The 17,373-nt window shown below is 43.9% G+C and overlaps 1 protein-coding gene and 1 long non-coding RNA gene across 10 annotated transcripts in view; one reads left to right on the forward strand and one right to left on the reverse strand.

Annotated features, from left to right (window-relative positions):
• Positions 1–193: 193 nt before the first annotated feature.
• LOC139758196 (uncharacterized) lies at positions 194–5,527 on the forward strand. Its single transcript, XR_011714790.1, has 2 exons — positions 194–4,968; positions 5,012–5,527. It is a non-coding gene; the product is annotated as an uncharacterized lncRNA (long non-coding RNA).
• Positions 4,400–17,373, reverse strand: part of LOC139758195 (uncharacterized) — a 307,882-nt gene continuing 294,908 nt past the window's right edge. For all 9 annotated transcript variants that reach the window (XM_071679429.1, XM_071679431.1, XM_071679428.1 and 6 more), the window contains one exon: positions 4,400–7,684. In XM_071679429.1, coding sequence (XP_071535530.1) covers positions 6,906–7,684 — 779 coding nt within the window. In that variant the 3' untranslated portion in view covers positions 4,400–6,905. The remainder of the gene's footprint in view (positions 7,685–17,373) is intronic.

The following is a 17,373-nucleotide window of genomic DNA, read 5'->3' on the forward strand; positions in this document are numbered from 1 at the left end:
GGGTCGTAACGCCATAAGGTGAGACTGTCTAATATATCTTTCCCATGAAGATAAAAGCTATATCGCTATACACTTATGTAAAGGAGTGATGATAAAGTTGCAGAAGTAATCTTGTTAAAATTTAGGGAAATTAAACGTATGAGTCATGATAGACGTCCAGATGAGCAGTACGTGTGAGGAACATTAAACGTATGAGTCATGATAAGAGTCATAGTCATGTAGACGTCCAGATGAGCAGTACGTGTGAGGAACATTTTGGTGGAAACAAATTTGAATAAGATAATCAAAGATGTTCTTAGATGCAAATGTTACGCTGAAGGAAACGCTGTCTGATGAGACTAAATAGAAATATTCCTTCATATCTATATATCTATGGAAAAGTCCTGGTGTTACCCAGGACGTCTTTTTAAAGACTTCTTCGGTCCAAAGCTGCACTACTTCCAGTAGCAGGGAAAGTGCACTTTTTTCGGAGTGAGAAGTTCTTTGATGAGACTGTACTCCTAGTGTAACAACCTCGCCAAAGGTGACTTTTTCAGCCGCGGTGTTACCTTTTTGGAGGCGGAGTACGGTAACATCTGTTCCTTCACACAAAATTATATATGCAAGTGTGAAAGACAGAACATTACATGACCTGACTGGTGTTGTCTTGGCGCGGCGCGGTGCCGTACTTTTGACACTTCAACGTTGAGTTGTAAGGTGTTCGCACAGAGCTATGGACATGAACACCAAATCTCTGCGTCTTAGTTTCTAAGGACACTACGCTTCTTAGAGCCAGGTGTGAACAAACCATGTAAGAAATAGCAGAGCAAATTACCCGTTAACGCCAAAATGCCAGAAATCTTGAGAAGTGTTTGGAAGACGGTGGCAAGGTGAGTGTCAATAGGTTAGTCTTCATTGGGAAGTTGAATAAAACGCAGGGAAAGAAGGGAGGGAGTCTGCTTCTCTGTGCTCGTTCAGTTTGCAACATCACTGGCTGATGGTGGACCGCTTGAGGGTCTGCAGCTTGGTAGGGTAATAAGACTTCGCAGTGCGTCCTCCACAAGGTTAACGTTGTTGTGGTAAGAGGCTTGGTCCCCTCGATACGGTCTTACACAACTCATGGGGAGTAAATAATGGCAGGCCTCTGTGATGATGCTGACGTAGTTGTCCCATTTAGTACTTACGTCACTCAAAGTGACTTTATTCGAAATCGTTAGTCGACCTGTTGGTCTTGGTGTTCATTCGTCTCTCAGATGGTTCACGCTGGTTGCGAGGGAACGGTACTGGTCAGTCATACTGGTTAGAATAAGGTTCATCTGTCCTTGCTGGTCTGTCCTCTCAATTTCATTGCAATTCCCAGCCTTCATAATACTAGCCTGCCACTCTGGGGTAACCTGAGGTGTGAATGGAAATGGTTCCCTGGTGTGTATGTACAGGGGAAGCGGGACCAATGATCCAGCACACAAGATATGACTGGAGCAGCTTGCCAGGAATGGGTACCTGGAACTCTTCCAATCTACGTTATCTCCACAACCTCAGGAATATCAACAAAGGGGCGGGACGGTCGTAGTTCCCTCATGACAGAACATCATTACGCCTCTACCACGCCCATTGGAACATGAAATGATGGGATAGTTCGTGGTCTTCCAGACAACACGTCTGGGAAAATAACCTGCCAAGCCTTTGAAATAACCAAGAACACCAAGCGCAGCTGACCTGAGTGTAGTCACGAGGTGCACAGTCAAAAAGCAATTTAATAGTGTTTATGAGGCATGTTTGGGAGTGAGTTGGGTTCGTTGCTGAAGAAATGTCATTGACAAAAAGGAGGAATAGAGTAGGAGACAAGGAGGAACATTGAGGAAAATTGGAATATGGAAGGGAGCTGTGAGATCAGAGTCATATATGCCAAACACTACTACAAGCTTTTAAAAACTATGGTCTCCTACTAAGGGTTCCCCAAGGTTTGTCCAGACAGGATGACCAAACTCAAGAAATAATGAGACTATCACCGTTATCTTTTGTCTTCAGAAAACCAGAGACACAATTAGAGATAAGACTGTGAGATGAATGGGAGCTGCGGAGATTCAAAGACATTGGAAACTGTAGTTGTTAAGGCAAGCTAGAAAGATTTGTCGCCATCTTCCCTGGGATGGAGGAAAAGCTTTGGGTTTTGGGCAAATGTAAGACAAGCGAGATTTTTGATCCGTGCGAATAGATATTATAGGAAGGGAGACGGGATAAATCGGAAAAGAATTAGGGGTTAAGGGTGTGTCACATTCCTCCACTGTGTATCTGAAGGGAAAAAAAAGACAAATTATATTCTTTGTCTTCAGCAGAAGAAGCAGGTTCAGTGTCATTATTGTGAAAACGAAAGAAAATCACAAACTGCAGGAATGTCAGAATGAATAGCACAGTGACTGCAAACGCAAAGCTATTGTACTAAAATCCAACAGTTTTTGCTAAAGTACGAAGGTTGTACTCCAGTGGACTTACGAAGGTACACTGAACCTCCTTATAGTAACAGAAGCAGAGTCTCTTAAAGATTTTACGGGTAAATGAAGATATTAATGCTGGTACATAGCAAGGGGGAGGCTGAAGGCTGAGAGACTGACTAGTGAATAATGATGACGAGAACCTCCACTTGGACACTAACGCCATACCATTACCCAGACCACAGTCAGCCAGAACAGCAAGATATCTACGAGGAATACCTTCTTACACAACCCACTGTGACAATTTGCTGTTGTTTGAGATTAAACCTACCTACAACTCTGGAGGTGCGGGCCCTATACCCTAGGGCGGCCAGCTGGTGGCGAGGGACCTAAGCACAGGTGCCGAGGGGGCTGGGCTTGCTATCTCATCCGGCCCACACAAGGGCCAAGCTGCCTCGGCCGCTGTGACAAAACGATAAATTGACAAATGTGGTCAGATTCACCAAGGTGTAGCTCGTTATGTTTCCCTTTTTCATTGACAAAAAACGATCAGTTGCTCAACATTCTTTTACTTAAAAAAAAAATTGAAAGAAATGCTAAAAGTATTTCTTTCATTTTGCACGGAATGAAGTATAATTTCTTTTTACTTATTTTTTCTTAACTAAAAGCAAAGCTTAGGAATTTCAATGTACCTTTGAGTCAGGCAAGTACATCGGCGTGAGGGTGTGAACATCTGGTTTAACTTGGTTGGAAACAGCGCTTGATGTCAAGCCCACATACCACTTTTCACGTGCATTACTCAGTTTCCTGATCTCTTGTTCACACACAAAACAGCTCTCGTTCAAACCACCACATGCAGTTTCTACATACGAGAACGAGTGGAAATGTCATCTTCTATGAATCAGGGGCCACTGTTACCATGAGAGTGAACCTGCGGGGAGAATAAGTGACCAAAGACATGCACATTTCAGCTAGTTCACACGGAGAAGATGGAAGAGACGCCAAGCGATAATGTTAGATCAGTTGTTGCCGCATGCTGTGATAGGGAAAAGGTGGCTTTGGATGCCTTTTGGAGAGAATTTGAAACAACATTGGAGGACGTAGATGTGGGGAGGAAAGAGTGTGTAATGTATGACTTAAAAACAGGTGGATGGGGTCAGGGAGGAGGAGGTAGAGTCAGGTGGATGGGGTCAGGGAGGAGGAGGAGGTAGAGTCAGGTGGATGGGGTCAGGGAGGAGGAGGAGGTAGAGTCAGGTGGATGGGGTCAGGGAGGAGGAGGTAGAGCCAGGTGGATGGGGTCAGGGAGGAGGAGGAGGTAGAGTCAGATGGATGGGGTCAGGGAGGAGGAGGTAGAGTCAGGTGGGTATGGAGTTCCCGAGTGCAAGTAAGATTAGACTGTAGGCATCAGGAGGACCTGTGTGTTGCTGTGCTTTCGTTAGACATGATGATGTTCATGGTGTCGTGCTCGTGCTGGAGCAGACACACACACACACACACACACACACACACACACACACTTCTGAGACGCTCCCCAAATGTGAGGAACTTATTGTCTAGGAAATGTACAAAGATTAATGAACGGGGACAATTGATTGCCTGGATGAACACCCTGACTGGATACGTCACAACGCTGTTGTGAGAAGCTTCGTGGAAAACATTTTGAAAATCTTCGTGTCATGGATCCTGAAGTGTGAGCCACGTATCTGGTTCCTCTACGTCTGCCAGAGGACTGACTATCATTCTCAGTTGTATATGGCTCATAGAATACTTTATGAGTGGTTTGTGGGTAGTTTATGAGTGGTTTGTGGGTAGTTTATGAGTGGTTTGTGGGTAGTTTATGAGTGGTCTATGTTTTATATACGAGTGGTTTATCCACATCCCGCGTGGATGAGTCTTGCTTTTGAGTAGCAGTGTGGAGAGTCTCGCTTGGGAATCATTCCTGGGCATACGTGATGTACTTACAAGTAGTTAAAGATTAAAGGTAAATCTCGAGTCAAATTCATTTATTTCAACCAAAAAAAAAAAAAAAAATAGACAAACAAAAGATGATACAAAACCTCAGCCATAACCATGGCCCGACTAGGCTTAAGATATAACCAAACTGTGAGAACATAATGTGAGAACATAATGAAGGCTTAGTTTTGTTTTCCTGAAGTGTCTTGAACAGTAACAAACTCAACTCATTTTTACATTACAGATGACGTGTGTGGGAACATCAGGGATCAGTAACAGGAATGGAGGAGAAAAACCTAAGGTAACATCATGAGCTGCTAGGAGGCCCAGTTCGAGCTGCTAGGTGGCTCAGTGTAAGGAGCTAGGAGGCCCAGTTTGAGCTGCTAGGTGCCCCAGTTTGAGCTGCTACGTGGCCCATTGTGAGCTGCTAGGAGGCCCATTGTGAGCTGTTAAGTTGCTCAGTGTGAGGAGCTAGGAGGCCGTTTGAGCTGCTAGGTGGCCCAGTATGAGCTGCTAGGAGACCCAGTGTGAGCTGCTAAGAAGCCCAGGAGCCGCTAGGAGACCCAGTGTGAGCTGCTATGAAGCCCAGTTGAGCCGCTAGGAGGCCCAGTGTGAGCTGCTATGAAGCCCAGTTGAGCCGCTAGGAGGCCCAGTGTGAGCTGCTAAGAAGCCCACTCTGAGCCGCTAGGAGACCCAGTGCGAGCTGCTAGGAAGCCCGTTTTGACCAGCTAGGATGCCCAAGTGGCAGAACATCTTGGAAATACATCCCACTTGCAGGACACCTAATTCGTACTGTTTTTTCTCTAAGTCTGTATTACACACGTATTATTTCACTGTACATTACATCTCAAGGGATAACCAAATAGACAATGATGAAAGGCTTACTAACCCAAGATGAACACACACACACACACACACACACACACACACACACACATATATATATATATATATATATATATATATATATATATATATATATATATAATGCTGTGTGTGTGTGTGTGTGTGTGTGTGTGTGTGTGTGTGTGTGTGTGTGTGTGTGTGTGTGTGTGTGTGTGTCTGTGTGTGTGTATGTGTGTGTGTGTGGTGGTGGTGGTGGTGTGTGTGTGTGTGTGTGTGTGTGTGTGTGTGTGTGTGTGTGTGTGTGTGTGTGTGTGTGTGTGTCAATTAATTTTCTGAAATGAGTATAGATTGGTATAATGGAGGACGTGGCTGGTGTCAGAGGGTAAATTGGTTACCTCCTCCTGAAGTATACAGTACAAGCAATATAACCAAAACAACTAAGATAAATATAATGAAATCATATGTACAAATATCGTTCACGCTATCTCGATATACGGAACACAAAGAAAAATAATCGACCTCGAATTCCTTGCCATGTTGTTGGCTTCTGAGACGTGTGACCACACGGACGTGCAGCTATAACCCAGCACGTCTGAGGTGTGACCACACGGACGTGCAGCTATAACCCAGCACGTCTGAGGTGTGACCACACGGACGTGCAGCTATAACCCAGCACGTCTGAGACATGTGTCAACACGGACGTGCAGCTATAGCCCAGCACGTCTGAGGTGTGACCACACGGACGTGCAGCTATAACCCAGCACATCTGAGGTCTGTGACAACACTGACGTGCAGCTACAGGCCAGCACGTCTGAGGTGTGTGACAACACGGACGTGCAGCTATAACCCAGCACGTCTGAGACATGTGTCAACACGGACGTGCAGCTATAGCCCCGCACGTCTGAGGTGTGACCACACGGACGTGCAGCTATAACCCAGCACATCTGAGGTGTGTGACAACACGGACGCGTAGCTATAGAACAGCACATCTGAGATGTGTGGTGAGAGGCACCGCATCAATGATGTACCTCACGGTGCACCACGGACGCACTCAGCCAAGTACACAAGAACTATGGATCATGAACGAGGCGCAGCTGTGCATAGTATGTTTCATTATACATAAACCAAATGTTCCAGACTTCTGTAATACCACACATTATGCTTAAGTGACGCAGGCAGAGGAATGCGTGACAGTGTGACGGACAGCCGTGATGCTGTTGGGGGTCTGGCCTCAGACAGTGTCACCGAGGAGATCGTGTCTAACCTGGAGCTTCGTTGTTTCGGAGTCGTCTAGTTCAACAACCATTTTACAGCTCTGTAGAGGCTCACCTTCCCCGGTGGCCTACCCAGGTCACACGTCCGTATAACTAATTCATTAGTCTTTTTTTTTTTACGTAATTTTGTACTTCCATTGTTCTGTAAATGTTCAGACTTCTTTAAAATACTGTAAAATATCGATTCATTTAGTACACAAAAACGTATGTCTGCTTAACTAAAAATATTGATGATATATGACTTCCAGAAGAGGTGAAGTATTCACAGGTCCCTGGGATGTTGCCGCGCCCTGCGGTACCGACTGACGCTGGCTGGTCGTCCCCTCTTTGGTGTGTTTCCCGGCTCGACCCCGGACACCCCTGCCAGGGCGGGGACACCCCTGGCACGCGTCCTCTCTGCCGGTGCCGAGGTCATACGGGGTCATGCACTATCCCGCTGGGGAGGCAAGTCATTGCGGTCAACGTCGAGGACTGGCGCTGACCCGAGGCGCAGCTGTCGACGGATGTGGCGGGCGACGCTCTGGGTGGTAGTGATGGGCGGGAGGACCACGGTGGAAGAGGTGGGCCTCTGGGGTGGCAGAGAGGCCAAGGGCGGCAGTGATGGGGGCGGTGAGGTTAGTGTGGGAGGCAGGGAGAAGTTTGAATTACGGGGAGTAGGGCTGAGGGGCGCCCGCCCCGCCCGAGGGTTGCGGGCAGCAATGGTGCCAGTGCCGCCCCCCAGCCGCGCCTCTCGCCACGACCCCACTTCACCATCCTCAGATCCTAGACTCCGTGGCCCGCAAGACTCCAGGGAATCTTGTGACCCGACAGAGGCACGGGAGGTGCGTGAAAGAGGGCGTGCATTGGTGAGGGAGGTACGGGAGGCGGTGCGGGAGGAAGAGGCACGCCCTCCTACTGTCCGCAAAGCTGAGCTGTACACTCGGAGGTCCCGCACCTGCGCACGCAGTCTGTTGACTTCCCCGCGTAGGTCAGCCACCCGTCGCTCCCCCGCCTCCACTTGCTGCTGCAGCTGCAGCTCCCTCCACCTGTGCTGCTGCTGTTCCTCTTCTGCTAACTTCTGCTGCGCCTCCAGCTGCTCTTCCAGCTCAGCTACCCGCTTCGTGCGGTCATCCAGCAGCTTATTCAACTCGGAGACCTTTGCCCTCCACGTCTCCTCGTCTGTCAGAGTCACGTGACGCAGGTGCACCTCGAACTGCAGGTCTGTAATACAGTGTTTCGATTAACGACACTTTGAAGTAAACATCAGGAAAATATTGGGTAGCCAAAGTAAAAGTAAATATCAGGAAAACATTCAACAACCTAGCCATATTAGCTAACATCTACCGTGTGACCCTCTGGTATTGCCACCCATTGACAAGCAACATAAAACCTCAATTACAATACTCACACACTGCAAGAATATTCAAAAGTAACTTCCAGTCATTACAGACTATCTATTTTTGGTAAAATTATCTACTTTAGCTACTCAAAGAACGTTTTCTTTTTAGAGTGTTGAAGAGAGATAAGAAAAAAATCTATGAAATCTATGTTTATCTCCTACGGTGATCAGGAAAATTAAAGTCGTTGATACAGTTGTAGAACTCAACAGAACCTACAACATCCTCTCCTAACTTTCCCAAGCGGCCGACATTTACTTTATTCTAGGTGTTGTTTGGGGAATACGTAATTGTTATGGTCGTGTTTCAACGTAGTTGTTGGAAGGTTTGGTCGCTGAGCCGAGCGCCTTCAGACATAAGCAAATCACACGCAAGTAATTGTATATTTCAACTGTAATACCAAATATAACATTAGATTAAAAGGTAGATCTCGGCTGCAATGATGATAATCTAATTCTGTCATGTTGAGCTGAGTAATTATGGTAGGTTTTGTGTATGCTAAACTTAAATGCGTTTTCATCCCTATGGGTCATGCAATCTGAAAATGGTAACATACCATTATTTTCAATTTCAACAGTAAAATTGATAGAAGGTAATAGATTGTTAAGTAAAGGGAGAAATCTTTGTGAATTTTCATTTGTTGGCCAAACACAAAGAACATCATCTACAAACTAAACCAAATTGCATTAGAGGGTAAGATATCCTTTAGTAACTTTGTTTCAAAAAGTTCCATGCATAGATTACTTAATACTGGTGAAAGATGGTCACCCATCGTCATACCAAATTTCTGAGCATAATATTCTCCATTAAACTGAAAATACAGTCTAAAAGACTTTGTAACAGGTAAATGAATATCATCCAAATCCTGAGATTAAGAATATATATTGTATCGGATCTAAGTTAAAGTATCATGGATATTTCATTGATAAATCCCCTAAGTTAGCAAAGAAACCATTTTATAGAAATAACCCAAACCTCTCCTCGACACCAAGAATCTTTTGGTTTCCCTTTTATTAGAATTTTACATGACTTCCCATGTTGCTTAAATCCTTTAATGTAAATGTTGCCCTCAGCGACAACAATACTATAAAGAATATCTCAATCAGGAACTCACCAGAAAATTCACCTGGATGCATCTATAAAGTGCCATGTAAAAATTGTGATATGTTTTATGTTGGGCAGACTGGTAAGGATCTTTCTGTTAGATTTAAGCAACATACGTATAGTATAAGAAGAAGACAAGATTCAGATGCCTTGTTTAATCATGTTCAAAATTAGGATCTTTGTATTGACTGGAATAATGCCATCTCAGTTATTAACTCTAACTCCTGTAGCACGAGAAATATAAATGATTCTTCTATTATTATGCACAGAGAGAATTGCAACATAAATATCAGTGAAGGTCTATATAAACTGGATAGCTTTATTGTTGATTAAATTTTGTATATAGTTCCCTTTCTTGTCCACAGTGAATTTCATGATACGCATGTTGCCAGGCTTGAACGCATCCGACCTCCAATCGGGTAATCACTTGTTTAGCCAAATGGCATCCCAGTTACGTCTCTTCATTGTATATCAACTGACCGTTTTATTTCTTTTTGTATCTTCCCAGATGATATGATTACACGCAAGTGCACTCGGCAACTTAATGTGTTTCATTTCCCCATGGATTAGAAGGAATTTACTTGGTCACTCGCTCAACTGTGAAATTTTCCAATATATATATATATATATATATATATATATATATATATATATATATATATATATATATATATATATATATATATATATATATATATATATGTTCTGGAAGGAGGTAAATAAAGTGCGTAAGACAAGGGAGCAAATGGGAACTTCAGTGAAGGGCGCAAATGGGGAGGTGATAACAAGTAGTGGTGATGTGAGAAGGAGATGGAGTGAGTATTTTGAAGGTTTGTTGAATGTGTTTGATGATAGAGTGGCAGATATAGGGTGTTTTGGTCGAGGTGGTGTGCAAAGTGAGAGGGTAGGGAAGATGATTTGGTAAACAGAGAAGAGGTAGTAAAAGCTTTGCGGAAGATGAAAGCCGGCAAGGCAGCAGGTTTGGATGGTATTGCAGTGGAATTTATTAAAAAAGGGGGTGACTGTATTGTTGACTGGTTGGTAAGGTTATTAATGTATGTATGACTCATGGTGAGGTGCCTGAGGATTGGCGGAATGCGTGCATAGTGCCATTGTACAAAAGCAAAGGGGATGAGAGTGAGTGCTCAAATTACAGAGGTATAAGTTTGTTGAGTATTCCTGGTAAATTATATGGGAGGATATTGATTGAGAGGGTGAAGGCATGTACAGAGCATCAGATTGGGGAAGAGCAGTGTGGTTTCAGAAGTGGTAGACTTACCTCCCAATTGACTTGACCCTCAACCCTACTGTACCTAATAACCTTACTCTTATTCACATTTACTCTAAACTTTCTTCTTTCACACACTTTACCAAACTCAGTCACCAGCTTCTGCAGTTTCTCACATGAATCAGCCACCAGCGCTGTATCATCAGCGAACAACAACTGACTCACTTCCCAAGCTCTCTCATCCACAACAGACTTCATACTTGCCCCTCTTTCCAAAACTCTTGCATTCACCTCCCTAACAACCCCATCCATAAACAAATTAAACAACCATGGAGACATCACACACCCCTGCCGCAAACCTACATTCACTGAGAACCAATCACTTTCCTTTCTTCCTACACGTACACATGCCTTACATCCTCGATAAAAACTTTTCACTGCTTCTAACAACTTGCCTCCCACACCATATATTCTTAATACCTTCCACAGAGCATCTCTATCAACTCTATCATATGCCTTCTCCAGATCCATAAATGCTACATACAAATCCATTTGCTTTTCTAAGTATTTCTCACATACATTCTTCAAAGCAAACACCTGATCCACACATCCTCTACCACTTCTGAAACCACACTGCTCTTCCCCAATCTGATGCTCTGTACATGCCTTCACCCTCTCAATCAATATATATATATATATGTTTCCTTGCGCTACCTCGCAAACGCGGGAGACAGCGACAAAGCAAAAAAAAAGAAAAAAAAAAATTATATATATATATATATATATATATAATTTTTTTTTTTCTTTTTTTTTGCTTTGTCGCTGTCTCCCGCGTTTGCGAGGTAGCGCAAGGAAACAGACGAAAGAATGGCACAACCCACCCACATACACATGCATATACATACACGTCCGCACACGCAAATATACATACCTATACATCTCAACGTATACATATATACACACACACACAGACATATACATATATACACATGTACATAATTCATACTGTCTGCCTTTATTCTTTCCCATCGCCACCCCGCTACACATGAAATAACAACCCCCTCCCCCGCATGTGCACGAGGTAACAGTAGGAAAAGACAACAATGGCCACATCCGTCCACACTCAGTCTCTAGCTGTTATGTATAATGCACAGAAACCACAGCTCCCTTTCCACATCCAGGCCCCACACAACTTTCCATGGTTTACCCCAGACGCTTCACATGCCCAGGTTCAATCCATTGACAGCACGTCGACCCCGTTATACCACATCGTTCCAATTCACTCTATTCCTTGCACGCCTTTCACCCTACTGCATGCTCAGGCTCCGATCACTCAAAATCTTTTTCACGCCATCTTTCCACTTCGGGTATTGGATTCCCACTTCTCCTCGTTCCCTCCACCTCTGACACATATATCCTATTGGTCAATCTTTCCTCACTCGCTCTCTCCATGTGACCGAACCATTTCAAAACACCCTCTACTGTTCTCACAACCACACTCTTTTTATTACCACACATCTCTCTTACCCTATTATTACTTACTCGATCAAACCACCTCACACCACATATTGTCCTCAAACATCTCATTTCCAGCACATCTACCCTCCTCCGCACAACTCTATCTATAGCCCAAGCCTCGCAACCATATAGCATTGTTGGAACAACTATTCCTTCAAACATACCCATTTTTGTTCTCCGAGATAATGTTGTCGACTTTTACACATTTTTTTTACGCTCCTAGAACTTTCGCCCTCCCCCCCACCCTATGATTCACTTCCGCTTTCATGGTTCCATCCACTGCGAAATCCGCTCCCAGATATCTAAAACACTTCACCTACTCCAGTTTTTCTCCATTCAAACTTACCTCCCAGTTGACTAGTCCCTGAACCCTACTGTACCTAATAACCTTGCCCTTATTCACATTTACTCTCAGCTTTCTTCTTTCACACACTTTACCAAACTCAGTCACCAGCTTCTGCAGTTTCTCACATAAATCAGCCACCAGCGCTGTATCATCAGCGAACAACAACAGACACTTCCCAAGCTCTCTCATCCACAACAGACTGCATACTTGCCCCTCTTTCCAAGACTCTTGCATTCACCTCCCTAACAACATCATCCATAAACAAATTAAACAACAATGGAGACATCACACACCCCTGCCGCAAACCTACATTCACTGAGAACCAATAAATTTCCTCTCTTCCTATAAGTACACATGCCTTCCATCCTCGATAAAAACTTTTCACTGCTTCTAACAACTTGCCTCCCACACCATATATTCTCACATATTTCTCACATGCATTCTTCAAATCAAACACCTGATTCACACATCCTCTACCACTTCTGAAACCACACTGCTCTTCCCCAATCTGATGCTCTGTACATGCCTCCACCCTCTGTCAATACCCTCCCTTATCATTTCCCAGGAATACTCACCAAACTTATACCTCTGTAATTTGAGCACTCACTTTTATCCCCTTTGCCTTTGTCCAATGGCACTATGCAAACATTTCGCCAAATCCTCAGGCACCTCACCATGAGTCATACATACATTAAATTACCTCACCAACCAGTCAGCAATACAGTCACCCCCCACCTTTTTTAATAAATTCCACTGCAATACCATCCAAACCCGCTGTCTTCCGGCTTTCATCTTCCGCAAAGCTTTTACTACCTCTTCTCTGTTTACCAAATCATTCTCCCTAACCCTCTCACTTTGCACCTCGACCAAAACACCCTGTATCTGCCACTCTATCATCAAACACATTCAACAAACCTTTAAAATACTCACTCCATCTCCTTCTCACATCACCACTACTTGTTATCACCTCCCCATTAGCCCCCTTCACTGAAGTTCCCATTTGTTCCCTTGTCTTACGAACTTTATTTACCTCCTTCTAAAACATCTTTTTATTCTCCCTAAAATCTAATGATACTCTATCATTCCAACTCTCATTTGCCCTCTTTTCCGCCTCTTGCACCTTTGTCTTGACCTCCCACCTCTTTCTTTTATACATCTCCCACTCATTTGCATTATCTCCCTCCAAAAAATCGTCCAAATGCCTCACTCCTCTCTTTCACCTATAATTTTACTTCTTCATCCCACCACTCACTACCCTTTCTAATCTGCCCATCTCCCACGCTTCTCATGCCAGAAGCATCTTTAGCGCAAGCCATCAGTGCTTCCCTAAATACATCCCATTCCTCTTCCACTCCCCTTACGTCCTTTGTTCTCACCTTTTTCCATTCTGTACTTAGTCTATCCTGGCACTTCCTCACACAAGTCTAATTTCTAAGCTCACTTACTCGCACCAGTCTCTTCACCCCAACATTCTCTTTTCTTTTCAGAAAACCTCTACAAATCTTCACCTTCGCCTCCACAAGAAAATGATCAGACATCCCTCCAGTTGCACCTCTCAGCACATTAACATCCAAAAGTCTCTTTCGCGCGCCTATCAATTAACACATAATCCAATAACGCTCTCCTGCCATCTCTGCTACTTACATACGTATACTCATGTATATCTTTCTTTTTAAACCAGGTATTCCCAATCACCAGACCTTTTTCAGCACATAAACCTACAAGCTCTTCACCATTACCATGTACAGCACTGAACACCCGATATATATATAAATATATATATATATATATATATATATATATATATATATATATATATATATATATATATATATATATATATATATATATATAAAACTGAAAGTTGATGGAGAGAGGTGGGTGATTATTGGTGCATATGCACCTGGGCATGAGAAGAAAGATCATGAGAGGCAAGTGTTTTGGGAGCAGCTGAATGAGTGTGTTAGTGGTTTTGATGCACGAGACCGGGTTATAGTGATGGGTGATTTGAATGCAAAGGTGAGTAATGTGGCAGTTGAGGGAATAATTGGTATACATGGGGTGTTCAGTGTAGTAAATGGAAATGGTGAAGAGCTTGTAGATTTATGTGCTGAAAAAGGAGTGATGATTGGGAATACCTGGTTTAAAAAGCGAGATATACATAAGTATACTTATGTAAGTAGGAGAGATGGCCAGAGAGCGTTATTGGATTACGTGTTAATTGACAGGCGTGCGAAAGAGAGACTTTTGGATGTTAATGTGCTGAGAGGTGCAACTGGAGGGATGTCTGATCATTATCTTGTGGAGGCTAAGGTGAAGATTTGTATGGGTTTTCAGAAAAGAAGAGTGAATGTTGGGGTGAAGAGGGTGGTGAGAGTAAGTGAGCTTGGGAAGGAGACCTGTGTGAGGAAGTACCAGGAGAGACTGAGTACAGAATGGAAAAAGGTGAGAACAATGGAAGTAAGGGGAGTGGGGGAGGAATGGGATGTATTTAGGGAATCAGTGATGGATTGCGCAAAAGATGCTTGTGGCATGAGAAGAGTGGGAGGTGGGTTGATTAGAAAGGGTAGTGAGTGGTGGGATGAAGAAGTAAGAGTATTAGTGAAAGAGAAGAGAGAGGCATTTGGACGATTTTTGCAGGGAAAAAATGCAATTGAGTGGGAGATGTATAAAAGAAAGAGACAGGAGGTCAAGAGAAAGGTGCAAGAGGTGAAAAAAAGGGCAAATGAGAGTTGGGGTGAGAGAGTATCATTAAATTTTAGGGAGAATAAAAAGATGTTCTGGAAGGAGGTAAATAAAGTGCGTAAGACAAGGGAGCAAATGGGAACTTCAGTGAAGGGCGCAAATGGGGAGGTGATAACAAGTAGTGGTGATGTGAGAAGGAGATGGAGTGAGTATTTTGAAGGTTTGTTGAATGTGTATGATGATAGAGTGGCAGATATAGGGTGTTTTGGTCGAGGTGGTGTGCAAAGTGAGAGGGTTAGGGAAAATGATTTGGTAAACAGAGAAGAGGTAGTAAAAGCTTTGCGGAAGATGAAAGCCGGCAAGGCAGCAGGTTTGGATGGTATTGCAGTGGAATTTATTAAAAAAGGGGGTGACTGTATTGTTGACTGGTTGGTAAGGTTATTTAATGTATGTATGATTCATGGTGAGGTGACTGAGGATTGGCGGAATGCGTGCATAGTGCCATTGTACATAGGCAAAGGGGATAAGAGTGAGTGCTCAAATTACAGAGGTATAAGTTTGTTGAGTATTCCTGGTAAATTATATGGGAGGATATTGATTGAGAGGGTGAAGGCATGTACAGAGCATCAGATTGGGGAAGAGCAGTGTGGTTTCAGAAGTGGTATAGGATGTGTGGGTCAGGTGTTTGCTTTGAAGAATGTAAGTGAGAAATACTTAGAAAAGGAAATGGATTTGTATGTAGCATTTATGGATCTGGAGAAGGCATATGATAAAGTTGATAGAGATGCTCTGTGGAAGGTACTAAGAATATATGGTGTGGGAGGCAAGTTGTTAGAAGCAGTGAAAAGTTTTTGTCGAGGCTGTAGGCATGTGTACGTGTAGGAAGAGAGGAGAGTGATTCGTTCTCAGTGAATGTAGGTTTGCGGCAGGGGTGTGTGATGTCTCCATGGTTGTTAAATTTGTTTATGGATGGGGTTGTTAGGGAGGTGAATGCAAGAGTTTTGGAAAGAGGGGCAAGTATGAAGTCTGTTGGGGATGAGAGAGCTTGGGAAGTGAGTCAGTTGTTGTTCGCTGATGATACAGCACTGGTGGCTGATTCATGTGAGAAACTGCAGAAGCTGGTGACTGAGTTTGGTAAAGTGTGTGAAAGAAGAAAGTAAAGAGTAAATGTGAATAAGAGCAAGGTTATTAGGTACAGTAGGTTGAGGGTCAAGTCAATTGGGAGGGAAGTTTGAATGGAGAAAAACTGGAGGAAGTGAAGTGTTTTAGATATCTGGGAGTGGATCTGGCAGCGGATGGAACCATGGAAGCGGAAGTGAATCATAGGGTGGGGGAGGGGGCGAAAATCCTGGGAGCCTTGAAGAATGTGAGGAAGTCGAGAACATTATCTCGGAAGCAAAAATGGGTATGTTTGAAGGAATAGTGGTTCCAACAATGTTGTATGGTTGCGAGGCGTGGGCTATGGATAGAGTTGTGCGCAGGAGGGTGGATGTGCTGGAAATGAGATGTTTGAGGACAATATGTGGTGTGAGGTGGTTTGATCGAGTAAGTAATGTAAGGGTAAGAGAGATGTGTGGAAATAAAAAGAGCGTGGTTGAGCGAGCAGAAGAGGGTGTTTTGAAATGGTTTGGGCACATGGAGAGAATGAATGAGGAAAGACTGACTAAGAGGATATATGTGTCGGAGGTGGAGGGAACGAGGAGAAGTGGGAGACCAAATTGAAGGTGGAAAGATGGAGTGAAAAAGATTTCGAGTGATCGGGGCCTGGACATGCAGAAGGGTGAAAGGCGGGCAAGGAATAGAGTGAACTGGATCGATGTGGTATACCGGGGTCGACGTGCTGTCAATGGATTGAATCAGGGCATGTGAAGCGCCTGGGGTAAACCATGGAAAATTCTGTAGGGCCTGGATGTGGAAAGCGAGCTGTGGTTTCGGGCATTGTTGCATTACAGCTAGAGACTGAGTGTGAACGAATGGGGCCTTTGTTGTCTTTTCCTAGCGCTACCTTGCACACATGAGGGGGGAGGGGGATGTTATTCCATGTGTGGTGAGGTGGCGATGGGAATGAATAAAGGCAGACAGTGTGAACTGTGTGCATGCGTATATATGTATGTGTCTGTGTGTGTATATATATGTGTACATTGAGATGTATGGGTATGTATATTTGCGTGTGTGGACGTGTATGTATATACATGTGTATGGGGGTGGGTTGGGCCATTTCTTTCGTCTGTTTCCTAGCGCTACCTCGCAAACGCGGGAGACAGCGACAAAGCAAGTGGTGGATCGACAGTTGGATTGACTGTGGGCGGCCGATTGCCGCAATCAGGATTCAAAGCTATGCGCTCGACCCTGGGCGGCCTGTGAATTCTTCAAGGTCAGGAACGCTAACCACTATACTACAGAGGTCCATATGGATGACTTTCTACAAAGGCGAAACTAACTTAGTGAGAGGACAACACACTTTTAGGGAAAGCAGGTCATGTGTAGCAAACCTCTTAGATTTCTACTAGAGAGTGAGCTCTGTCTTGCACAAAAACCTTTAGGTGAAGTCGGGTGAGTTTTTCATAGATTGACTTGTGTTTCCCTTAGTTTCATCTCACATTTTACCCAATGATCATCTTAATTTTACATC

Source organism: Panulirus ornatus, chromosome 29 (assembly GCF_036320965.1).
Source record: "Panulirus ornatus isolate Po-2019 chromosome 29, ASM3632096v1, whole genome shotgun sequence".
NCBI lineage: Eukaryota > Metazoa > Arthropoda > Malacostraca > Decapoda > Palinuridae > Panulirus > Panulirus ornatus.